Source organism: Pteronotus mesoamericanus, unplaced genomic scaffold (genome assembly GCF_021234165.1).
Source record: "Pteronotus mesoamericanus isolate MK-2021 breed Mesoamerican mustached bat unplaced genomic scaffold, CSHL_Meso_final scaffold_651, whole genome shotgun sequence".
NCBI lineage: Eukaryota > Metazoa > Chordata > Mammalia > Chiroptera > Mormoopidae > Pteronotus > Pteronotus mesoamericanus.
The window spans coordinates 30,375,631-30,402,554 of record NW_026555325.1 but is presented as its reverse complement, the minus strand read 5'-3'; the positions used below and the strand labels follow the sequence as shown (position 1 = coordinate 30,402,554).

Sequence of the window (26,924 nt, the reverse complement as noted above, 5' to 3'; positions counted from 1 at the left end):
AATAATCTATCTCCTAAAAGATGTGACAACACAGAATGAGAAGGTAAGAGTGAAAGTTTGATAAAGTTGCTGAGGAGAAGGGAACAATCTCTAGAGGGAGAAAATACAGTGTTTGGATTGAGCTAAGCCAGAGACCATACTCATTCACTCATTTATTCATTCATTTCACAAATATTAATTGAGTACCCACTGGGTGTCAGACACTAAAATTAGTGCTGAGGTACAGAAAAGAATAAATTAGGCAAAACTCTGTCCTTGAGGAGCTTGTGTTTTAGTGAGGAAGACATAATAAACACCATAAATGAATAAAACATATAGCATGGCAACTAGTGATAATCTATCACTTTTTTTCTACAAAGGCAAAGGTAAACATGGAATGGAAATGATGTGAGGGAAGGTTGACATGTTAATGACTTTGATCAAGGAAGGCCTCAATGAGAAGGTGACTTTTGGGGGAAAGGTCTGAAGGAGGTGAGGGAACTGGTCATGCAGATATTTGGAGAGACAGCACTCTCGCAGGAGGGAATAGCAAGTGCAAGTGGGCAGGGGTGGAAACAAATTTGGCATGGACAAAGTCAGCAAAGAGGCCAGATGGCTCAGGTGGTGAGAACTGGAATGCAGCAAGAGGTGACAAGTTCAGAGATCCAGTTGGCCAGACTACTGAGGGCCTTGAATATTTTGCCAGGACTTGGGTTTCCATAAGAGAAACTCAGGGCAAGCGAATGATAAATATGGCATGTGTTTAGCATTTGACTGGAGAGATTGTCTCCAGCTGGCTGAGTAGCCTGGTTTCAGGAGAAGAGGGCAAACAGGCTGGATGAATATAGAGGTGGAGTTTCCAAGGAAGGATTTTGGGAAAAGATTAAGGATGATGAGAGAGTGGTTCAAATGGCAGACAGTGGGACCTGGAATTCAGTGAGAAGGAAGCAAAATCTTGATGAAGTTCAGCAATTATAAATAAGTGGAGGGCTTAAAGGACTGCATGTCTCAATTGAGATGACAAATAGTTGTGGAAGGGGGAAGGAAGTGGGAAAACAAAATGCCTGGACTATCCTTGCATGCAATGAAGTAGAGTAGTTCCTGGTGAAATCATGGTCCAGGGTGTATCCATAAATGAATGACTCAGCTGAAATAGAGATTCTGGAGTTGAGAAGGTCAAAGATGGGTTAAGTATAACTTAATGAAAAATAGAATACATAAGAAATACTAAGGAAATATAATTTTATGGAAAGTATGGAAGTTTTGGAGGAACTTTTTATCATATCAACACTATTTAATGTAGTTGTAAAAATTTTTAAGTGCTAGAAAGAAGTTTTAAATCAGCTAATCCAACCACTTCAATTTACCCACAAGGAAATGTAAGTAGAAATAGGTCAAGAGTCAAGGCTGAACTCCAACAATTATTTTTTTATTTCTTTTTTTAAATTGATTGTGTCATTACAGTTCTCCCAATTTTTGTTCCTTTGCCCTCTCCATCCGGCACACCCCACTCTTTCTGATGATCCCCCCTCCTTTGTTCATGTCCATGGGTCATGCATATAAGTTCTTTGGCTACTCCATTTCCTGTACTTGCCCTTAACATCCTCCTGTCTATTCTGTTACTGCCAATTTGTACTTCTTAATCCTTTCACCTTATCCCCCATTCCCCCAAACCCCCTCCCCACTGGCTACCATCCTAATAATGTTCTCCATATCTATGATTCTGTTTCTGTTCTGCTTGTTTGCTTAGTTTGTGCTAAGGAGTTTGTCATCATTAAATCATTATTATATGAAATGTTAAAGGGACTTACTTAAGAAAAAGAAGAAGATCAAAACTATGAATCTTAAAATGACAATAAATACATAACTATCAACAATTGAATCCAGTATTTATTAGTATAACTGAACGTGCAGAGTACTTTTTATTTTCTTTCAGTGCCTTTAGAAAAACCTCAATGAATCTCTACTGAACATGATATATATCTATACTGAAATCTCTATAAGAGGCAAATCTGAAGAATAAAAGCTTGTTTTTAAGATACCATATTTTGCAAGAATTTCTCAGCCAGAGGGGGGCTTTTTTTTCTTACTGAAGATGACTCATATCCCTGGCCAAGCAGCTCAGTTGGTTAGAGCATTATCTTGATACACCAAGGTTGCAGGTTTGATCTCCCATCAGGGCACGTACAAGAATCAGCTAATGAATGCATCAGCAAGTGGAACAACAGATTGATGTTTCTCTCTCCCTTTCTCTCTCTCTAAAATCAATAAACACAGCCTCAGGTGAGGGCTAAAAAAAAGAAGAAGAAAAAGAATGACTCATAAAATCACCACCTAGGCAGAATTTTTCATTGTTTGGAAAAGCTGGTCTTTAAATCCCTATTTTTTCTCCTCAGGTTACAAAATGAGAAGAAAGGTGACAGCAGTCAAGTTGGCTTCTTTCAACTGGTAATAAAATTGTGCCAATATAGGGCATAGGTTTTGCAACTATAAATTATTCAGATCCTGGAGGAAGTGTTAAATCATTAGTCATATTGGCAGGTTTTTAACTACAATGATCACTTTTTCAGTCATACACTTTGTCTATGTGATAGCATTCTGACTAACAATTAGAAATATATTGCTGATGAAACACATTGGGAAGATTAAAAAAAGTGTCCTGGAGAATAATTACTAAGTTTATAATTATTTTAATAAGGAGAATCATCACAGTAATCATATCATGTGTATCTATTCTATGACAAGACTTTAGATATTCCATGGTATAAGTCTTTTCCCCAAATCTGTTCATAGTGGAGGCATTTCTAGGCACAGATGGGCACTCTTCTTGTCACTACGAGTCCTGGGAGACAGTTTCTGCTATTGCTGAGTGCCCCACACAGGAGATACACATGGCAATGGCGTCCGTGCTGGGGACTGCTTCTCACTGAAGTGGCAGACGAATAGCTAAGAGCCAAAGTCAGCTCTTGATAGTAAAAAAAGAAGTCAGTTCAAAAATCAGGAAAGAAAGAACATGGACTGACAATTATGAGTCTAATGTTCTAGATAATTGATACACTGTTTATTTGGACATAATTAGTAAGAATTCTGTTTTTCATCAAGATGATCCCCCAAAGTTTAGTGTTGAATACCATTTATCAGAATCGAGTAACTAAAATTAAACAGTCCTCCTACCTCTCCTGCTTTGCACCCATAGATGACCTCTGAATCCTTTGTTTTTCAAGTTTCGATTTTCCTCAGCGACTGACATTTGGCTGATGTCTGTGGGAGGTATATGTGCATTTCTCCACGGCCTGGCCCATCCAGGTGTGCTCCTCATTTTTGGCAGCATGACAGATGTTTTTATTGACTATGAAAATGAAGTACAAGAACTCAAGATCCCTGGAAAAGCATGTGTAAATAACACCATAGTGTGGACCAACAGCTCCCTCAACCAGAATGTGACAAATGGAACGCGTTGTGGGTAGGCTGTGATTTTTTATTTTTTACTTCTTTTGTTCACATTTTAAATTGTAATTCAACATGTATAAAGTAGACTTATTGACTGAGCTGGAATGGTATCTCATATAAAGAAAATAGAAACATAAATGTATCCCTATTTCTACAAATTACCCTGCCCTGAGGTTCTCCTATCCTACCACATTTTTAAATCCTAACAAAAAGCATAACTGGAAATTGCCCATTAAATATATCACCTAAATTAAACCACTTTGTATACTATAGGCTTGAGGATGGGACTACCAATACTTAATGTCAAAGAAGACGACCCATGAATTTTACTTGGGTCCTATGTCATGTCTCTTATCTAAGACTTCCTTCTTCTTCTTCTTCTTCTTCTTTTTTTTTTTTGTAACTCTCTTCTGTTCTCTTGCCTATGTGGCCATAGCTAATGATCCACTAGATCCCCAGCCTTTTCTCTACAATGAGAATTTCATTAGTGCACCACAAGACTTGGAATAGGAGCCACTGGTCTCAGTTAGTAGTTGTTTCTTTCAAGAGTGGTGTGGGGTAATGAACAGGAGGAAGCCATGCAGAATTAGCCAAAGCTCACTGTGGTCTTTAGTGATAAGTCCAACAGGCTGACTTGTAATCAGTGAGTTCGTAGAGTACACAGATTGACTCACTGTTATGGCATGGACTTTGAAGCCTGCCTCATGCTGCCTCAGTGTCATAACAAGCTCATTTGCATGTATGAACCCATACACTCAGGTCTGAGAACGAAGGGTGTGGTACATCCTGGCTAGAAAGACACTCTGAATGACTTTCCCAAATGAATTTATATTTTTTACCTTCATTTAAAATTTTTTCTACAGGTTTGATTCCATATTATGAAAAATCCTTCTAAATCACTGACTCTTTTCCATAATATTATCTAGTATTTAAAATATTTTATTCATTCACTCATTCTGTCAAAAAACTTTAGAACACCAACTATGTACCAGAAACTTTTGTAAGCGTCAAGGATACAGTGGTTATCTGAAGAGTCAAAGTTCTTATCTCTGATACCATCATTAATTCAATGACCACTCAATAAATATATAGTTGCAAACTTTGGTTACTGTTAGATAGAAAAGTATAAGAAAACATAAAATATGCAGAATTGCCCTTTGAAAAACACTAAGCCTACTCATTAAAAATACATGTTCTAATGTCTAAATATGTATTTTTTTAAATTTAAAAGTAAGATTCAGAACAGTTTGCATAAAAGAGAGACTATGTCCCATGACAATTTTTGAAGTCATTTATGTTGGAGGACTGAGATGAATTGCTTTTTACAGAGTGAAATGACTACAAAATGCAAAGTTAATCACTCCTCTCTTTGAAGAAGATGCATTCTGACTTCTGTACAATATAAATAGACCTAAATCATTAGAAACACTCATGAAGATAAATTTTTTCAAGGAAAAATTCCTGAACGTATACCCTGCTGTGTTTTAAAATTTGGAAATAACTGTTAGAGGGGCCAAAATTTGAGATTAAGTGCTTATAACTACTTATTAGATGAATTAAAGGATGAATCTACCCTTAATTCTGCATTACCAGCATCCATTAGAAACGAATTCACTGTGACTACTCATCACTCACTTTCTTCACCTTTACTGGGTTAAATACTCTAAGGGGAGCAAATAGTGCAAAGCAAATAGGTTTTACTGGTTTTAGCTGAATCCACATGATACCAAACATGTAAATGAATATTTATCCTTAAAAAAATTCTATATGATAATTGCAATTGTATAGACCATATCTTTTTTAGACTATTCCTTTACCAGGAACTCCTTTGATGAGTTAAATACTTTGAGTTATTATGGTCACTGATATGAATACTGTTACACCTCTAAATTAATATGTTTGTTTAGTTTTTACATAAAGAGATTACTGCAAAAATGGAGTTGGGTGGCACAGAGGAGTAGGGAGAGAACATTTTCCTATGTGTAAGTAGTTCATATGCCTCCTGAATTACCCAACTCTTTGCAACTTGTTTTGTTGAAAAAAAGTATATCATTAAGAGTACAGTTTCTCCACCTATTATAATAGGTGTATTAGTGTTGTTCTACACAAGCCAACTCAATGATTTTATCAACTTAAGCATGCATATGTAATGGTAGGAGCTAGTTTTTCTCTTTCATTATATTGGTTTCCAAATATCAATTGTAACCTATTGGATGGAATTTATAGGCTAAAGCCTTTTAAATGGCTTTTAGTGAATAAAGCCAAAAAAGGATTACAGAACATTAGGCCTCCTGATTAGCTTATCAGAATTTAGTTGCTCAGAATAATCAAACAATGAGGTTAAAGAATGAAGAAGGTGAAAGAAAGAGGGTCCAAATATCACAGTGCAATTTACTTTAATCCAATTAAAGTGTAAAAACTCAAGTGGAAGCCACAGTTTTAAAATAAAATCATGCAAGTTACATACCATCATATCTGCCACATTCTACTAATCTCACATAACTCACCTGGTACAATATGGAGGGGCGTATAACACAGTGTGAATACCAGAAGACAAGGATCATTAGGGGCTTCTTGGAGACTGACTACCCCAGCCACTGGGAAGCCCCTGTCCTCAGTTGCCCCACATATGGATGCATTGATGTAGAAATCAAAGTCTATTATCTCTTGGATTTCAGTCTATTTTCTTAGGGATGTACATTTATTCAAGCACTCTTGAAGTCAGAGACTTTAAAACCACACACTTAAAAACAGTTTTATTGAGATAAAACTCACATACCATATACTTCACACATTATTTATTTATTTATTTTTATTTATTTATTTATAGAGAGGGAGAAAGGGAGGGAGAGAAATATCAATGTGTGGTTGCATTTTGTGTGCCCCCTGCCAGGGACCTGGCCTGCAACCCATGCACGTGTCCTACCTACACTGGGAATCAAACCGGCAACCCTTTCGTTTGCAGGCTGGCGCTCAATCCACTGAGCCACATCAGCCAGAGCTAATTCACACATTTAAAGTGCACAAATTAGTGGTTTTTGTTATATTTACAGAGTTGTGCATCCATCACCCCAGTTAACTTAAGAACATTTTTATTACTGTAAAAAGAAACTCTATCCCCTTAGTTGTCACTTCTTAATTCCCCATCCTCTTTCAGCCCTAGACAACCACAACCTATTTTATGTCTCTGTTTATTTGCCTAGTCTGGACACTTCACATAAATGGAATCACACAGTGTATGATCCATTGTGACTAGTTTCTTTAAACTAATATAAAGTTTTCCAAGCTCATCTGTGTTGTATCATGAATGAGCACCTCATTTTTTTTTTAATGCTGAATAATAGTCCATTGTATGGATATTTATCTATTCATCAGTTGATGGACATTTGTGTTGTTTCCACTTTGTGGTTATTATATATAATGCTGCTATCACCATTTGTATATAAAGTTTTGTGTGGACCTATGTTTTAATTTCTCTTGAGTATATACCTGCAAGTGGAATTGTTGGGTCATATGGTAACTGTATGTTTAACCATTTGAGGGACTACCAGATTGTTTTTTGAAGTGATTGTTACAATTTACATTCCCACTAATAGTGTATTGGAGATCCAATATCTTCACATCCGCACCAACACTTGTTATTGTCTATATTTTGACAGTAGCTCTTGTGTGCTGAATAGCATTCCCCCAAAGATATTCAGGTCCTACTCGCTCGAATCTATAAATATGACCTGTGTTGTATTTTTTTATTATTGAGCTAAAAGTGTTCTTGTTGTCTAGATACAAATCCTTCATCAAATGTACAGTTTGTTGAATTTTCCTCTCATTCTTTAGGTCGTCTTTTCACTCTCTGAATGGTGATTTTTGGTACTGAAGTTTTTTCATTTTAACAATGTACAGTTTATCTATTTTTTTCTTCTGTTGCTTATGATTTTGCTGTCGTATCTAAGAACCCATTGCTAAATGCAAGGTCCTGAAGATTTATACCTATCTTTTCTTCTAAGAGTTTTAGAATTTTGTGCTTATATTTACGCATATGTTCTATTTTGAGTAAATTTTTGAATGTGGTGTTTGGTACAGACCCAACTTGATTCCTTTCCATGGGGATAGCCAGTAGTCCCAGCACCATTTGTTGAAAAGACCATGCTTTCCTCGTTGCATAGTCTCAGAACTCTCGTCAAAATCAATTTACCATAATTGTGAGGATTTATTTATGGACTCTCAATTCCACCGTTTGGTATGTCTGTCTTTTAAAAAAATTTTTTTAAATTTATTTACATTGTATTTTCTTCATCACCACTTATCCCCCTAATACCCCACTCTTTCTGCAGTCACTGTACTGCTGTCCCTGTCCCTGAGTTCTTTTTCCTATTCGCCCAATCCCTCCACCCCCTAACCTCACCCCCATAGCTGTTGTTCCTGCTCTCCGTCTACGAGCCTGTCCCTGTGTTGCTTGTTGGTTCAGTTTGTTCATGAGACATAAGTGAGACCATATGGTGTTCGTCTTTCACTCATTACTTTTAAAAATTCATATTACACCCTTTAAGGTTAATGGTTTTTTAAAAATGATACTTTATTGATTATGCTATTAAAGTTGTCCTGATTTTCCCCCTTTCCCCCCTCCACCCGGCACACCCCTCTCCCTCAGGCAATCCCTCCACCATTGTTCATGTCCATGGGTCATATGAATAAGTTCTTTGGCTGCTCCATTTCCCATACTGTACTGTACATTCCCATGGCTATCCTGTAACTACCTATTTGTGCTTCTTAATCCCCTCACCTCTTCACCCATTCTCCCACAGCCCCTCTAATCTGGCTCTCTGTATCCATGATTCAGTCTGTTCTTCTTTGCTTAGTTTGTTTTTTAGATTCAATTGTTGATAGATATGTATTTTTGCCATTTATTGTTCATAGTTTTTGATATTCTTCTTTTCCTCAAATAAGTCCCTTTAACATTTCATATAATAAGGGCTTGGTGGTGATGAACTCCTTCAGCTTTTTCTTGTCTGGGAAGCTCTTTATCTGCCCTTTGATTCTAAATGATAGCTTTGCTTGGTAGAGCAATCTTGGCTGAAGGTCCCTTCTTCTCATGACTTTTAATATTTCTTCCCAGTCCCTTCTAGCCTGCAAAGTTTCTTTTGAGAATTCAGCTGATAAGTCTTATGGGAATTCCCCTGTAGGTAATTAACTTCTTTTCTCTTGCTGCTTTTAAGATTATCTTTAACCTTTGGCGTTTTAATTATGATGTGTCTTGTAGTGGGTGTGCTTCAGTCCATCTTGTTTGTGATTTCCTGTGCTTCCTGGACTTGTATGTCTATTTCCTTCACCCAATTAAGAAAGTATTCTTTTATTATTTTTTCAAATAGATTTCCAATTTCTTGCTCTTTCTCTTTTCCTTCTGGCACCCCTATGAGGCAAATATTGGAATACTTAAAGTTGTCCCAGAGGTTGCTTACACTACCCTCATTTTTTGGATTCTTTTTTCCCCTTCTTCTGATTGGTTCTTATTTGCTCTTTATGTTACCAATCATCGATTTGATTCTCGACGTCATCCACTCTATTGTTGTTTCCCTGTAAATTGTTCTTTATTTCAATTAGTGTATCCTTCATTTCTGACTGGATATTTTTTATGCTGCTGAGGTCCTCACTAAGTTTTATAACTAGTGTTTTGAACTCTGCATCTGATAGATGGCTTATCTTCCTTTTGTTTAGCTCTTTATTTCTGGAGTTTTGATCTATCCTTTCATTTGGGCCATGTTTCTCTGTCTCCTTATTTTGGCAGCCACCCTGGATTTGTTTTTATGTATTAGGTGGAGCTGCTTTACTCCGTATCTTGGTAGTGTGGCCTAATGAAGTAGATGTCTTGTAGGGTCTAGTGGCACAGCTTCCCGTATCACCCAGTCTGGGTACTAGAGGTATGCCCTTCGTATGGGCTGAGTACACCCTCCTCTTATAGCTGAGACTTGGTTGCTGTTGGAAGATCAATGGGAGGGATTTACCCAGGTTAGTCAGCTGCTAGGATTCGCTGTGACCACTTATAATCAACCTCTGCCTTCTGTGACAGATTAGCTGTGCAGGGGCTTGGTGGTGGTGTTCCAGTGTGGTCTGCAGCTGTCCACTGGGTGTGCTGGTCCTGGGGTTTCCTGGGTGGTGCAGGCCAAGACCAGCCCCCACCTGTGTTTTTTCTGAAGTACCCTTCCTGAGCAAAAAGCAACCTGAGATGGCTGCTACTTGTGCTTTGCTTGGAGATATTCAGGTAAAGCCAAGCTGTGAGTCTAAGCTGGCTGCTGCTAGTGCTGTACCCGGGGTTCACTGAAGCCAGCTGTTGCTTGTCTGAAAGGAGTTAGGAAGTTGTGAAGCCTGAGCCAAGACCAGCTACTCTTGTGGAAAAGCAGCTTGGGTGGGCCTGTAAGGTGGGTGGGACAGAGTCCCTGGGGATTTCCAAGGTGCATCTAACAGTGTTAGCCATGTTGATGGAATCTCAGATATAGGACCAGCTTGCCATCTCTGTGGCTTTGTCACTGATGGGCCCAGAAAAGGGACAATGACTTCTACTCACCCTGATGCCAGATACCTCTGTCTCCCCAACCATGCTACTGGCATCTTCCAACCTGCCAACCTGGTGCCAGAACCTAGAGAGAGTGAGTCTGAGTAGGTGAGTCCATATGTGGGTTCTTTAAAAGGAACTGCTTGGGGCTCCAGAAGTTTATTCCTCTAGTTCAAACTCCACTGATCTTTGCAGCCAGAAGTTGTGATATCTAATGTTCCTGGCACTGGAACGCTGGCTTGGAGGTCTGGTGTGGGTCTAGGACTCCTTGCTCCTGAGATATTCCTCCTGAATTTTTGTCCACTACATTTGGGTGTATGGGACCAGCCCATTCCATGTCTGTGCCCATTTTGCCAGTCTGGATGGATGTGGTTTCTTTAATACCGTAGTTGTCAGACTTTCATTCAGCTAGATTTCTGATGGTTCTGAGTGATGGTTGTTCTATATTTTAGTTGTAATTTTGATGTGGTTGAGCAAAGAGTCAAGCAGTGTCTGCCTACACCACCATCTTGACCAGAAGTGGTACATGTGTCTTTATGCTAGTAACATACTCTTTTGATTACTGTAGCTTCATGGTGAGTTTTGAAATCAGAAAGAGTGAGTCTTCTAACTTTGTCTTCTTTTTCAAGATTGTTTGGGCTATTATGAATCCCTTGCATTTTCATATGAATTTAAAGAACAGCAGAGAAGTCAGCTGGGATTTTGATGAGGATTCATTGAATCTGTAGATCTATTTGGGGAGTATTGCCATCTTAATAAAATTAAGTCTTCTGATCCATAAACATAGAATGTCTTTCTATATACTTAGGCCTTCCTTAATTTCTTTCAACAATATTTTGTAGTTTTCAGAATATGAACTTTGTACTTGTATTTGTTAAATTTATTGATAAGTATTTTATTCTTTCTGATATTATTTTAAATAGTATTGTCAATTTCATTTTAAGTTTGCTCATTGCTACTGCATTGAAAAACAGTTAATTTTGCATATTGATCTTGTAACCTACAACTTTGCTAAACTATTTATTAGTTCTAACAGGTTTTTAGTTGGATTTTTAATGATTTTCTATACAAGATAATGTCATCTGTGAATAGAGATTACTGTACTCTTTTCTTTCCAATCTGGGTGTCTTTTCCCAATCTTAGGTATTTTCTTACCTAATTACTCTGGTCAAAACCTCCAGTCCAATGCTGAATAAAAGTGGTGAGTGCACGTATTTCTTGCCTTGTTCCTGATCTTAGGAGGAAAGTGTTCTGTCTTTCACCATTGGGTATGCTGTTAGTTGTGAGATTTTCATAATTTCCTTTATCATGTACAGGAAATTCCCTTCTATTCCTAGTTTTTTGAGTGTTTTTAACGTAAAGCAGTGTTGAATTTTGTCAAATGCTTCTTCTGCATCTATTAAGATGATCATATGGTTTCTATTTTAATATTGATATGGTATATTATATTGATTGACATACCCTTGTATTCCTGGGATATTGGTCCATAACTTTTTTTTCTTGTGATGTCTTTGTGTGCTTTTGGTATCAGGTAATACTGACCTCAAAGGATGAATGAATTGAGAAGTGTTTTCTTCTCTTTCATTTTTTGGAAAATTTTGTGAAGAACCAGTATTAATTCTTTAAATATTATTTGGTAGAATTTATGAATGAAACCTTCTAATCTTGAGTTTTTCTTTGTTGAAAAATTTTAAAGTATTGATTCAATCTCTTTACCTGTTATTGCTGTAGTCTGTCTTATTTCTTTTTGCATTAGTTTCAGTAATTTTGTGCTAAGAACTTTTGCTTTTCATCCACATTATCTAACTTGTTGGCATATAGTTGTTCCAAGTATTTGCTTATAATTCTTTGTAATGCTGGTAAGGTCAGTAATATTGTCCCTCTTTCATTTCTAATTTTTAACTATTTGAATCTTCTCTATTTTTTTCTTGGTCTATCTAGCTAAAGGTTTATTAATTTGGTTTATCTTTGTGAAGATAATCACCCCACAGATGAGAAAATATAAGAAAGATAAGAAACAGAAAGACAATACAGAAATCAATAAAACAAAAAATGTATACTTTGAAAAGATCAATGAAATTGATAGACCTTTAGCAAGGCTGACAAAGAAAAAAGGGAGAAGACAAAATTTTCAGTATTAGGAATAAAAGATGAGATAACTACAGATCTTGCAAACAGCTAAACGGTAACAAGGAACTACTATAAACAAGTCTTCACATTTAAATTGGACAACTTGGAGAGATGAACTCATTGCTTTAAAACACAAATTACCACAATTTATCCAGTATGATATAAGTAAGTTGAATAGTCCTAACTATTAAGGAAATTGAATTTCAAATTTAGAAACTCCAAAAAAAGAAATCTCTAGGCCCATATGTTTTCACTATAGAATTCTACCTGTGTTTAGAAAATGATAACACAATTTTATATATTATTTTCCAGATAATAGGAGGGAACACATCTCAATTCATTTTATGAAGATACTATTACTCTGACCCAGACAAAGATATTACAAAAAAGAAAATACAGATTACCATCTCCTCATGAATACAGATGCAAAATCTTAACAAAATAATATCAAATAGAATTCAGCAATATACAAAAAGAATGACATGCCATAACCAAGTAGGCTATATTCTAGAGAAACAAAGCTGGTTCAGTATTTGAAAAAAAAGTCAATGTTATCTATCATGTTAACAAGCTAATAAAGAAAATCCCATGATCATCTCCATAGATAGAGAACAGGCATTTGAAAATTCAACATCTATTCATGATACAAATCTTCAATCTGAAGAAAAAGCATCTACCAAAAAATACAATACCTAACATTATATTTAATACTAAAAGATTGAATACCCTTCCCCTAAGATTGGAAACAAGGTAAGGATGTATGCTCTCACTTCTGTTATTTAACATAGTGCTCAAAGTTCTAGCCTGTGCACTAAGAAGGAAAGAGGTAAAAAAATACTGATGTAATAACTCACCACCACTGAAATGTACACTTAACAATGGTTAAGGTAGAATTTTTTTTTAACTGTAATCAAAAAAATTGAAGATGTAAAGGAAGAAATACAACCATCTTTACTGGCAGCTGACATGATTTTCAACACAGAAAATCCCAAAGAATCTACAAAAATCTCCTAGAACCAATAAGTGAGTTCAACAAGGTCATAGAATAACAGATAAACACACAAAATTCAATATTTTTATGTACTAGCAACAAACGTGGTACCAAAATTCAAAACATAATGCCATTTACAACTGTTTAAAAATATTTATTTAGGTATAATTCTAGCAAGACATGTACAGGATTTGTATGCTGAAAACTGCAAAATGCTGATGAAATAAATCAAAGATGACCTAAAAGAAGAGGAAAGACATCCTGTGTTAATTATTTGGAAGATTCAATACAGTAAAGATGTCAGTTCCCCAAACTGATGTACGGGTTTTATATAATTTCTTTCAAAATCTCATCAAGATTTTTTGTAGATATAGACAAGTTTACTCTAAAATTTACATGAGAATGCAAAAGAACTAGAAATGTAAAACAATTTTGAAAAGAATAATAAAGTGTGAGGAAACAATATCCCAATTTTAAACCATATTATAGAGTTCTAGCAATCAAGGCAGTGTGAAATTGACAAAGGAACAGAATAGAGAACTCAGACCCATGTAAATATAGCCAACTATTTGTTGACAAAGGTGGAAAGCAATTCAATGAAGAAAAGATAAAGTTTTTATCAAATGGAGCTGAAGTAAGTACATTCAAAACATAAACCTATACAGAAATTAGCTCAAATTGTAAAATGTATATTTTTACAGTTAAATTTACATTTAAACTTAACTGTAAAAATATAAACTGTAAAATTTTAGAAAAATACACAGGAGACCATTTTCAGATCTATGGCTAAAAAGAGAGTTCTTAAACTTGAAACCAAAAGAAATACATAAAAGGAAAAATTGATACTCTGGACTTCATCAAAAGTAAAAGCTTTTGTTTTGCAAAAGACCTTGTTAAGAGGATAAAATGATAAACTACAGATTGGCAGAACATATTTGCAAATTATATATCTAACAAAGGATTAGGATCTAGAATAGTTAAATAACTCTCAAAACTCAATTGTTAAAATAAATTCAGAATATAGGGAAAGATATGAACAAACATTTCATTAAGGATATAAAGATGGCAAATAAGCACATGAAAAGACGTTCAACAACATTAATAGGGTTCTAGGAAGTGCAAATTAAAACAAAAATGAGATATCAATATATGCGGTCTGTCCAGAAAATATCCATCCCTGCAATATGCAAAATAGAAACATTTATTGAAGGAGATACAAGATACAAGAAACATTGTACAGAGAACAATGATGGCTCAGTCCCCTTCCAAGTAGGCACCTTGGGACTTCACATAGTTCTCCCAATCACCACCGACTTCCTCATCATATTTTCCTGAATCTCAACAATGGCCTGAAATCTATTCCCTTTCAAAGGTGACTTTAGTTTTGGAAAAAGTCAGAAGTCTCAAGGTGCCAAATCTGGCCTTCAGTGTGGTTGAGTCACCTGGGTGATTTGATGCTTCACCAAAAAACTCTGCACGAGATGTGATGCATGAGCAGGCATGTTGTTGTGATGAAGCTGCCAATCACCAGTTGCCCATAGCTGTGGCCTTCTTAATCATCCAAAAAAGTTTCCGTGGAGAAATGTTCAAGCTTAATGCAAAATTTGATGCAGATTTATTGCTCTACTCGCTCAGTTATTTTGAATGTGACATCCACAAAGTACACATGCTCACTCAATGGCATCTACTGCTCCTATAGACTAGTACAGTAAAGTCATCATTGTTCATGTATATGTATTATAGTCCACTCTCCTTAATTGCCAGGTTACATCTATGTTGTGCAAACTGTTTCATTATATTAACAATTGTTGGACTTTTCCTGGACAGACCTTGTACATCTATCAGAATGACTAAAATAAAAAATAGTGATAACACCGACTGCTGGTGAGAACATGGCAGAACTGGATCAGTCATACCTTGGTCGGGGTGCACAATGGTGCAGCCACTCTGGAAAACAGCTGGGCAATTTTTTAGAAGCTAATCATGCAACTTTTACATGATGAAGCAATTCTACTCTTGGGGATTTATCCCAGAGAAATGAATTTAAATGTAAAAAATAGAAGCTTTATAAAATCTTTATTTCTAATAGACAGAGAATGGAAACACCCCAGACATCCTCCAGTAGGTGAGTTATTAAACTCTGCTACATCTATGCCATGGGATACTACTTAATAGTAAAAAAGAATGAGATATTTATAAAACTTGAAAGCATTATGCTGACTGGAAAAAAAAAGCCAATCTCTAAAGGTTACATTCTGTGTAATTCCATTTAACATTTTTCAAATGACAAAACTATAGCAATAGAGAACAGATAAGTGGTACCCAGTGGGAAAGGGAGGAGTGACCAGGTGATAGCACATGTGGACATAGAAGGGCAAGACAAGAAACCCTTGTGCTGATGAGAATGTTCTGATCTTGATTAACTCAATATCCTGACTGTGATACTGTCCTATAGTTTCCCAAGATGTTACCACTGGGGGAAAACTGGGAAAAGGGCATATTTAATTTCTCTGTATTAGTTCTCATAATTGCATATGAATCTATACTTAACTCAAAATAAAACATTTGATTAAAATTAACAAAAATACCTTCCTGGGTAAAAAAAAAAAAAAATTGTTGTGGAGTCTCTGAAATTAAGATCTAGCCATTCTGGAAGCAAGCTACCCTAGTGTATGGATGTTATTGCAACTTTAGCCAGTGATAAGCCATTTATCCGTAAGTCAGTGTCCATTGCATTAAGCAATATAGAGCTTCCAACACTCTAAACTAGGACATGAATACATTTCTACCAGCTTGTGATGCTCAGCTTAGAGTTGACACTGATATTCACTCTAACATGTCAGTGCTGTGTCTAGAGTGTATTGGAACCATTGTAAGAAAAATTCTTTATTAAGCAATGCAACTTGTCATAATGACCTCCTACATATTTAAAATGAAAAACCTATGGCTTTAGTAAATCTGAAACCTTGAGGTGTAAACTGAGTGATTTGATCTTATGATGCATTTATTATTTTAGGAAGAGCAAGGTAAAAATCCTTAGATGTTAATAATTTGTAAAATATCTCTTCCCTTTCCTTCTAATTGTCATCTCTCTCCCCTCTTCTCTCTTCAACAAATGAGTCAAGGGAATCTTAATTTATTCAAGGAGATGTTAAGTTAATTTTGCTGTTAAAAAAATGTGCCCATTCTGAGGTCCAAATCACCTGGCTTATTTACATAATAAGCCTTTCCAGGATTTTATCATCACAAGAGCTCTCCACCCAGCGGATGATCATGAATTTGATGTGCAGTCAAAGGAACTCAGCCAGCCTGCTCTTTTCCTTCTAGTCAGTTTTTCTGATAGCTTTGTCTTGTTGTTCCAGAAATATTCTCAAGTAGTCTCTAAAACTGATAACTTTTTCTTCCCAAGTATAAAATAGAAACCAGTTAATCATTTTTTCTCTGGGGTGTCTCAGGAGAGAAAAGAATCATGAACTACACGTGTCCTTATTCACACCACTTGGCAACAACATAATTCTCCTGAACTTTGCCCCAGTAAGTCCTGGGGCTGGCTCAGTGCTCAGTTCCCTGAATCCACGTGAGTTTGTTTATAACTGGCAGCTGTGTTTTTCCTGACGGGCACTTTATCACCTCTGCTTAGAATATCTGTAGAATGAATGCACTGTGGGAAGTTTAAGTAAAACTTTTTGACAAATGATTATAGATTTCTATTTTGGGATAGCCAAATTTCATTTCACAAACAGAAAACTAAGAGTATGGACTCATTTATACATTAGAAGGCTTTACTCATAATATTACATTATAGCTCCATACAGGGATAGTTAGCTTTTGTAGGAGCCTCGGACAATGGATACTTACGTATAAGTTTATGTTTTTCTAGGTCTTGTTCATTTTCGGGGTTTTCTCAAATAATCATGAAAAACTGAGAATGTGGTGAACACAGACATCAGCTTATTTGGAGATTGTCAGAGTATTGACCAAGGCACTTATTTCCTTTTCTCATTAGTATTTTGAAAGTCAAAGCAAAATCAAGAAACATTTATTGAGTACCAACTATGTGGAAGATACTGTATCTGGCCTTGGGCTGTATGAGCAAGCAGCTTAAGCCCATATATAAAAATGTACTTAATAAAGATACTGAATAAGTGCGAGACAGCAATAAAATCTGTCATTGATAATAGTTTGTTCTGAATTAAATGAATTGTACTTTGATAATTGGTTTGAGCTCAGTAGAGGGAGAGAAAAATTCAAGCTTGGTTGCAAAAGGAAGTCCTGAGAGAAAGCAGAAAGCACGTAGCATGTGAACTTCGATGCTGAAGATGCTGTTTTCTAATTTTCTGAAGCAATGGACTCCATATCATTTGGCTTGTCCCTGAGGATCAGGATTGTCATCAACCAAAATGTTAATCTTCTAATTATGAAATCCCTTATTTCCTGAAAGCGATCACAGAATAATTGTTTTCTCCCCTCCCTGCTCCTGCCCTTGCCAATCCCAAACCCTCTGCTGCAGCGTGATAGTTGAGCTGGAAAACGCTGCAGAGCTTTCTCGCTATTTCCCACAAATTCTTTGGCTTCCATCTTGGAAATCGCCCTGGAGAGTGAAGCTTCCTGGGCTATAGTCAACAAAAGGACTCTGCTAATGAAGTGTCTTTCTGCCTCTGTGGAGAGATGACACATACTTTCCTCACAGTGTCACTCTGAGATGGAGGACTTGAGAACCTCGCTTCGATTCCTAAAGGAGGAACAGTAAACCTCCTGATTTACAGCACACATCTCTCTGCTGGTGTATTTTTAAACACCTGTCTGGCTTTTGAAAACTTTCCTGTAGCTGAGATTGCTTTATCTCAAAGATTGCACAGAAAGCCTGAGTAAAAGGGGCCTCAGAGGACAGAGCACTGGGCTGCTGTCTAGGATCCCCAGGCTCCCAACAACAGCACATGGATTACTTCTCACTCCTTGCATCTCTGCCTGTAAAACTGAAGGGGGCAGGCATCTTGGCTCTGACTGGTACCATGAGATCTATTTAGGGATTTTGTATGATTGATTATGATTCTAGATAGATAAAATGCTTTAACCATATTTAATAGAAACATATAAGACATCTATTTCAAATTCCTCTGCACTCACAAATGTAATCTTTGGTAGCTTGATCCTACTTGTGAGTCTCAACATTTTCTCTCTCTTTTGAAGGTTGCTGGACATTGAAAGTGAGATGATCAAATTTGCCAGTTACTATGCTGGAGTTGCTGCTGTAGTACTTATTGCAGGATATATTCAAGTAAGTAGTGCCTCTATTTTACTTCTTGATCAGCATCTGGATTCAAAGACATTGCAGTGAAATGCAAAGTGTACTCCAACTTTTAAGTTATTCAAAAGCCCGAAGGACTACAGTTTTATTTCCAGGAGACATAAGTGAATGAGGAGGATTCTTTCCTCAGCTGGAGAGGAGGATACAATCAGTTGTCCAGAAAGATGCAGAATAGACCTTTAGTTTCAGTGTCCTGTCCTTCTCTGCCCTCCTTTCTTCACCCTCTCCTTTCAACTCAGAAATAGTGTGGGGGTGTTTGTCCACGGAGAGTGAGTGGTCTGGAGAAAGCTGGGCATGGGGATTTGGAGGAAAGCAAACTTTACTTTCTTTTTCTCTTTCATTGCTTGTTGCACTGGGCAGGACGGGGCGGGGCACCAGCCGCAGGGTAGTGTGGCTGAGGTCCCCGCTGGGCCTGGTTGGGCAGCAACCTCGACGTGGGGGAGGGGAGCGGCAACAGAGTGTGTAGTGGAGGAGCATGGTGCTCCCTGAATCTGAGGGAAACCGTCCAGGGCCAGCTGAGGTGGGAGCAGGGCTCTGAATCCCGCAGAGCCGGTCCTGGGGTTGTCAGGGATGAGGAGAATAAATATGAGTTGTTGCAAACACTTCCCTGTTTGCTGGGAGAGCTGACGTGGGCACTTCCCTCTTAGCAGAGAAGGCCTCCTCGCCCCTCTTTCCAAAGGCTTTTATTGAAAAGGGTATCAGTGGGGCTAGGTTAACAGGAATGCACAGGTTATCTCATTACATCCGTATGTTAATGTTCACAGAGAATGGGTGATGTTTTGAAGAAAGCAAATGGCAGGAACACACCGATTTACATGGGTCTGAGAGGAGACTAGTAAACTAGAGAGATGGTTAAACGTGAAGAGTGTAGTAAACACAAGAGTGCCCAAGGGTATAGGGTTAGGGTCTGTGAATAATGGAAGCTTCCTTCCCAGCATGAGCTGGCTAGAGCATTTGAGGGAAGAACAAAGCACACTTTAGAGAATTTATTTTTAGGCCTGATTTCCCTGGAACGCCAGATCTGATTTAGGGCTGATTCCTGTATTATTTCAAGCCTGAGCCAGGCAGAGGGAGGGAGCTGCCAAGAGACAAGGAGACTGCCTTCAGAGAGAATGCGGACTCCAGCCATGTCCAAGCCGAGCCGAGAGGTGTGGGCCTTTTTGCCCTTTCTCTGTGTCCTCTGATTTCTTGTTTGCTGCCAATAATCGATTGGAATGTCTTAGGTTGTTCACCTCAGCTCGAGGTAACTTACCCGTCCTTGACTAACCAATCCTCCATGGCAAAGCAGAGCGGCAGGAGCTACGCCCCTGCTGGGAGGACAGGTTATGTCTCCTCAGGAGCCTGTTTCTCAAAGGCCTCCTGGTTATTTCCAGCCTTGGGGCCTTCTAGCCTGTTGGCAGGGTTACAGTTCCCGAAACCAGACAGGGAATTTCCCAACAATTGCTAAAACCTCACCAAACTGCATTCCAACCCAAATTCTGTAAACTGAATCTAGAGCACATTCTAGATTTAAGCCATGGAAGGGCATGGAGTTACTTAATCCTTATTAAGGAAAAAAGTATTTCATCTTTTGCGGCCTCCTGCAGGAAAAATAATAAATGTCTCCAACCCTTATTCACTCAACAATTCCAGAATGTTAATGTTAGTTGAAGGGAAAAATGCATCAGTTTTTCCAGTGTGGCATTGGGTGTTTTAATGAGAGGTTTATTTTGCTCAGTTGGGGGAAATTTAGCAAATTCCCTGCTATGTCATAATGTTGTCTTGCTTTCTCTGAAAATCATTGTCCTACAGCCTGAAAACTATGTATAAATGCTGTTGGCAGGCCTCTTAGGGGAAAGGTTCACTCAGAAATGGCAGGCAAGATTAATGGGTTAAAAGCAGTAATTATTTTTGGCATTGTGAGTCAAAAAATAGGTTCCAGTAAGTTTACATCTAAAAGCAGCAGAGCTGGATTCAAACCTAGAACCTCTGGCTTCTCTGTGCACAACTGCTCTGCTCACCTCCATTTTTAGGAGCAGATGCCAGCATTCACACCCTGATTCCCCAAATGAGGCATTTTGTGAAATTCATTCTTTCTTTTCTCACCTGTTATATTGAAGTATTTTCTTTTGAAAAGACAAGGAATTAATGAATATTTTTAACATCGTGATGCTAAACATTCCTTACTCCATTTCCAGATATGCTTTTGGGTAATTGCCTCGGCTCGTCAGATACAGAAAATGAGAAAATTTTACTTTAGGAAAATAATGAGAATGGAAATAGGGTGGTTTGACTGCAATTCAGTGGGAGAGCTGAATACAAGATTTTCTGAGTAAGTAGCTGGTAGGACATTTTAATATGTGTATGATTTTTTTATAATAAAACTTTTATTTCTAAGTTAAATAACAATTGGAAACATTCTCAGTTACTTTTGATATGTTTTGTCTCTTAATTTGGGCTTTTATAAGTATCACGGCTTCCCCATAGATAATGTTTTATCAAATATGGTCATTATAACTTATAAGCCATGATGCTACAATAGGGCTTATAAGCCCCTGCTGAAACTACTAGAAACGAAGTATTACAGAAGGTTAAGAGAAGTAGGGCCATTTGGCCTCAAAGGAGAAATTGAGGGATGTCACAATCTATGTATCTACAAGGAAAAATACAATCTGAAAAAATTTTCTTGCTTTGACTGTTGAGGTAATTTATGCACATAAAAACAAAAACAAAAACCCCCATAATAGTTTGAGAAAGATTTAAACTAAAAAACTGATTGTAAACCCAGTTTATACCAGAATACTAGTTTGGGTCATTAATTGCCCTCTCAGTGATTCTGAATAAGCCCTGAGTAATTGGAATCGGTTCAAAGGAAGTCCCATGAAAGATAGTGTGTAGTGCAGTGAAGTTAAAAGCAGAATGAACATTAGATCCAGCACTCATTCTGTCTATTACTGTGACCTTGGACAGATGTATAACCTTGCTAGAATACAGTAGCTTAATCTCTGGGTAATGTCTTAGGTCCCGTTTTGCTATTAGTCGTAAACCCTGTTTGCTCCATCTAGACAAGAGATTATGGGAATGTTCCCAGGAATATCCATTTAATGTAACTATATTCAACTAACATTCTGGAGCACTCATTCTATGCAAAGTATAAAGCATACCACAGAACCCCTAATTTCAAGGAATTTACAGCCTACTAGGAGGACAAAAGGTGCAAGCAAATAAATAATTACAGCAAACACATACTGATTGCTTACTATACCCTAAGCACTGTTTTACATGATTTATTGTACATATATTAGCTAATCCTCATTACTACACATTGAGGTAGGGTGTGTTATTATCCCCATTTTACAAATGAGGAAACTGAGGTACAGAAAGGTTAAGTAGGTGGGAGGGGGCAAGGGAAAGGGGGGGGGAAGGCAGAGACAAATGTATTTAAAAAGTAAATAAATTAATAAAAAAAAAAAAAAAGAAAGGTTAAGTAATTTGCCCAAAAAAAGCTTGTGTTTAAATTAAGTGCCTGGCTCTGGAGTCTGTCCTTTTAACCACTATTCTATACTGTCTATAAGCAGAATTCAGTAATTACATACATATACACATACATGTATACAGATTAGTTACACTGCTATGTAAACACAGGGAATAAGATATTACTTCTTTCTGGGAAATTATATGTTTTTAAGGGTTCGTTGGTATGTGAGAACCTTGAGGCTAAAGGATTTAGTAGATATAAATAAGGGAAAAGAGGCTTTTCAGGGCAGACCAAGGATATTAGCTATAAAAAAGAGACAAATAAGATGGTTTCCAAAAGCCTTTGCTAATGTGTAATGGACTCCAGTTGGGAAAACTGGGTTAATGACCATCTTACTTGGCTATGAAGGGAGAGACTGGATGACCTCCCAAGCTGCTGCAAATTTTCCAAGATGTGAGAGTCAGTTATGTTTTTCAAGGGTAATGGGGTACAGAGATTGGAGTGTTTAGAAGAGAAAGGTTGAGGTTTTTTAGTAAGACATTTGAGTTAACCAAATTCCTCTTTAGTGATCAAAACCTCTCTTGTTTCTAGTGATATTAATAAAATCAATGATGCCATTGCCGACCAAATGGCCATTTTCATTCAGCGCATGACCACGAGCATCTGTGGGTTCCTGCTGGGATTTTACCAGGGCTGGAAACTGACCTTGGTTATCATCTCTGTCAGCCCTCTCATTGGGATTGGAGCAGCCATGATTGGTCTGGTAAGAATGTCTTCTCATTTCCCTCCTTGGCAAGACATTGGCTCTGAGAAACAGCCAAAAATGTAAGCTTGAGTCCCTTCTCCTGAGTATATCATTGGTCAATATCTTTATCATTATTTTGATTGGTTATTCCTCAGTGTCAACATTCTATAGATTAGGGATTAATGATATTTTAATAACAAAAATGTTATTGCATTAATAAACAATAATATTTATGATACCTTTATCAAGTATTTACTATTGTGCCAGGCACTATGAGGAACTTTATATACGTTATCTCTAATCTTTATCACAATCTTATAAAGTATTAATGATATTTTAGATATAAGAAATGGAGACTCAGAGAGGTAAAGGGATTTGCCTGGGACTGCACAGCTAGTGACAGAACAGAATTCACATTCAAGGGAGACTGACACCACATTTCCTCCCACTCCCCAACATGCCTATTGCTTTTCTGGTTTTCCAAACTCAGATGCTCCACTCAAAAAGGCCCAATAAATATACCCATGTTAGTGAGAAGCACCTAAGCAGTTGCTGCAGTCATGACAGTGTTCTCCATGCCATCTGATCAGTTCCAGAGAGATTACCTGGTTCATTCTGAGCAGCTTCCCAGTCACAGTCTCCATTCCCTAGGTATGCAAGCCAAGGAAAAGTGTAGGAGTAAAAATTTTGGGTTATTCCAGTTAAAACACAGTCTCAACAATTGAGAGATTGTTATAGCTTACTTTTAGAGAAGCCACAATTAGCTAGCAGGTACTGGGACCAGGGACACTAATAATTTGCTATAAATGAGAGTAGAATTCAAGAGAAAAGTGCACATTATTGAGCAACAAATACCAATCTCCATGATGATATTTTTCTAGCGAAATACTGGGTTGACCAAAAAAGCCCATATTTTTTTCCATAAAATAAAAGACACACTTTTCATTTTCACCAATAACTTTATTATCGGTTATAAATAAAGTTATAACTTTATTATTGACTCAGATATTTTGAACATGTTGGCTATCTCCCATGTGGTATAATGTTGATTGCTTTCAATTATGTCTCTATATGTTCGCTGTCAACTTCAACTGGTCTACCCAAACGTGGAGCATTGTCCAGAGACAAATCTCCAGCATGAAACTACACAAACCAGTTTTGAAACATTCAGTCAGTTACAGCACATTCTTCATACACTGCACACATCTTTTTCTGTGTTTCATGTGCATTTTACCTTTCTTGAAATAATAAAACATAATTTGTCGAAAATGTTGCGTACTTTCCTCCATCTTCAGTATTAAAACGGCTACACAAAAATTCACCAATTTGGATGTTTTTTAAAAATGCACATTTGCACACATTTTAAAAATGTGATATGACAGCTGTCACAATACAATCTAACAAAAACTGTTTTGAATAAAGTGAAAGACAACTAACTGCTACTAGAGCCATCTTATGGAAAAAAAACAAATGAACTTTTTGGCCAACCCAATATTCTCTACAATCCACCAGTGTTATTACCCAAACGTTTCCTGGGTAATGCAGTGACAGCAGCAAAAATCTCACTCCACTTAAGCAGATCGCCACCTGGCTCTTTGCCCTGGCTTGAGAAAGATATACTCAACTCATCAAAACTTTAGTTTCCTCATCTTAAGAACAGGGATAATACCTCCCAAAGTCATTGTAATGATTGAAGACATGATCCATGTTATGTGCTCTGCCCAGCACCGGACATAATATTAATTACTAAAATAATATTAGCTTTTACTTTTTCCCAGTCCACCATATCATCAAGCTTTGTAAAAAGCTTTTCTGCCAAATGCTTTTCAGCTGCGCTCTAAAAATGCTGCAGTTTCTGCAGAGGGTCTTTGGGGATTCTGCAAACGTTTGATTCCGCTTTTTTTTCTTGCCAAATATATTTAATCTCTTTATTTAAACCCATAATAAATTAATATTAATACTTTAATGAATCATAGATCACATTTTAACATATTGGAGACCAACAACATGGCCTGGTTTACATGGTGAAGGCTCAGAGTATGGTTTCTCTTGTTTCGGTGCTCACATTTCATCCTCCTGTAAGTGCATCACTGATTGACAATGTGGTAGCTCTGTACTGGTTTTTCCTTGAATTCAAGTTTGTGCATGTTTGTGTAAAATGATACAAGCAATTTCACTAAGCTCAATGAAAAAGTAAGACCAAAAAAGGTGGAGAAACAACATAGGACGTATTAGAGGTTATGGGTTGTGTTTGTTTTGGCTTTTATACTTACAATAAGAAAAATGAGCAATTGTTAGACATTTCCCAATCTATGTTTTCGAAGTTCCTTTATCAGTTTAATTGAAATACCCTGAGATTATTTAATGTACCATTACAACAAAAAGTGATAACACTGGTAGCTACTTAATTATCTCATTATTATGCTGCCAGTACATATTGGTGAAATAAATTAGAAAAGGGCTGGTAGAAACTGCAATGTCATCCATAACACCCATGTTTTAATGTTGATGAAAATAGCCTCACTTTTTCCTTTTCTTATTGTTGCCTTTTCAATTCACAAAAGTTTTATAAAATGTGGATTTGTGAAATAAATATATTGTAATAAAACACTTTTACTTATTTTATGTCTCAGAATTGTGCTCAAGATTTTGATAAGTGTTTTGCTGCCGAAAGTTTCAAAAAACTTGGAAGATAAAGCCTCTTTGTGTGGGTACTATATATTTGTTAGGTTTCTGATTGAGTTAATCTTCCACAATATTTGCTTTTTCCCCCTTCTTGTTTCTTCATCTGTGTCAGAAATTTCTTTGTTGGTTAATTCTAACTAGGACTCAAACTAAGAAGTCCTATTTTAGAGAAAGTAACTTGTTTAATATTAAGTGCAATGTGTTTTTCTTTCCTTTTGTACAAAGCCTCTTTTGTACAAGGTGGTTGAGCCTCTATAGCCGAGTGAAAATAGTGTCATATTTATCCAAAGCTTTTTTCTCCTGTGGAATTACCTCTGCCTCATCGTGCCTTTGCATGTTCAGTGCCTCTCTTGTCGTTATACGTTCTAACCAGTAGGATGCCTGCCCTGACCTTTGGCCTCTGCCTCTGTGGTTGTCTGTGAATTGTGCAATAGCCTTTGGCCAGTGGCAATGAAATGTGCCATGACTTGCCTTGAAAACTTCATTACTCTAAGGACTGAAGCACTGTGGTCTCACAGAATGCCCTGTGTGGGACTTAACTCTGTTTCAGGGTTTTTGAGGCTGACTTTTAATGCAGTCATTTTGATATGTCATCAACCAAACAGCTGCAGATGAGGCTTAGGATGGATCAAACCTGGACAGAATTCTTCCTGGGCAACTGCTGTTACAGTGAGAATCTAGTCTTGTATTCACCCATGCTATCTGTTAGCGCACCTAAAGGAATCACTGAGTGACAGACTGACCTGATTACCTGGTCCTTACTTTATTTTCTTTTGTTGGGTTTTAGAGTGTGTCCAGGTTTACTGACCGTGAATTGAAGGCATATGCCAAAGCAGGGTCAGTGGCTGACGAAGTCATTTCATCCATTCGAACAGTGGCTGCTTTTGGTGGTGAGAAAAAAGAGGTTGAAAGGTTGGTTAACTGAAATGTCTGCGGAGAGTGGGAGGGCTGTGGACGTGAAAGAGGGTATAAGGGGAATAAATGGTAATGGAAACAAATACAATAAAAGAACAATTAAAAAAAAAGTCTGCCACTTTTTTGAATTTCCTTTATCTACCTATTATCCTGAAGCTTCCCTATTTTTTCGTACAAAGCGGTTTCACCTTGGTCTATGCTACTGCAAGCGAGCTGAGGTATTTATTTCAAGTTCTGGTGGGGTGTACGTGCACATACTGTACCGCACGCCAGTCTGCAACACTGTTTTCTGCCATTGAGGAAAAGCCTACATGATCTAGAGCTCAGTCACACAGTTTTATTGAAAACAACATGTTTTATTCAGCTACTCTACTACACACTCTTTGTAAGGTCTCAGATTTCAATTTAATCAAACATAATTTAGCATTGGTATATTATAGACCATCATTCTAGGAGATTAATACTCAATGAAAATAAAAACCTAAGTGACCAAAAAACACAGTTGCCAAACAATTGTTTTCATTTATTCTTCCATTTATCTGGTATTTATTGAGTGCTTACGTGTGTCAGGTACTGATTTTATAAAATAACCATCAACTTAATTAAACTCTTATTTCATGTGTTATAGATTTAGTATGATGGTGTCCTTCTCAATTGCTAGCAAATTCATCAAATAAAAAAGAGAATAGGATTTACAGTCTTTAATTATCTGCTTTT

General features: G+C 37.1%; 1 protein-coding gene across 2 annotated transcripts in view; it reads left to right on the top strand.

The window, feature by feature from the left end:
• Positions 1-26,924, top strand: part of ABCB11 (ATP binding cassette subfamily B member 11) — a 101,106-nt gene that overhangs the window by 13,524 nt on the left and 60,658 nt on the right. Inside the window, exons 4-9 of one of the 2 annotated variants that reach the window (XM_054562324.1) lie at positions 2,376-2,427; positions 3,204-3,442; positions 18,288-18,375; positions 20,583-20,716; positions 22,454-22,625; positions 26,080-26,204. In XM_054562324.1, the coding sequence (XP_054418299.1) occupies positions 2,376-2,427; positions 3,204-3,442; positions 18,288-18,375; positions 20,583-20,716; positions 22,454-22,625; positions 26,080-26,204 (810 nt within the window). Of the gene's footprint in view, positions 1-2,375; positions 2,428-3,203; positions 3,443-18,287; positions 18,376-20,582; positions 20,717-22,453; positions 22,626-26,079; positions 26,205-26,924 lie in introns of those variants that run through there. The other variant, XM_054562325.1, reaches the window with a different exon arrangement.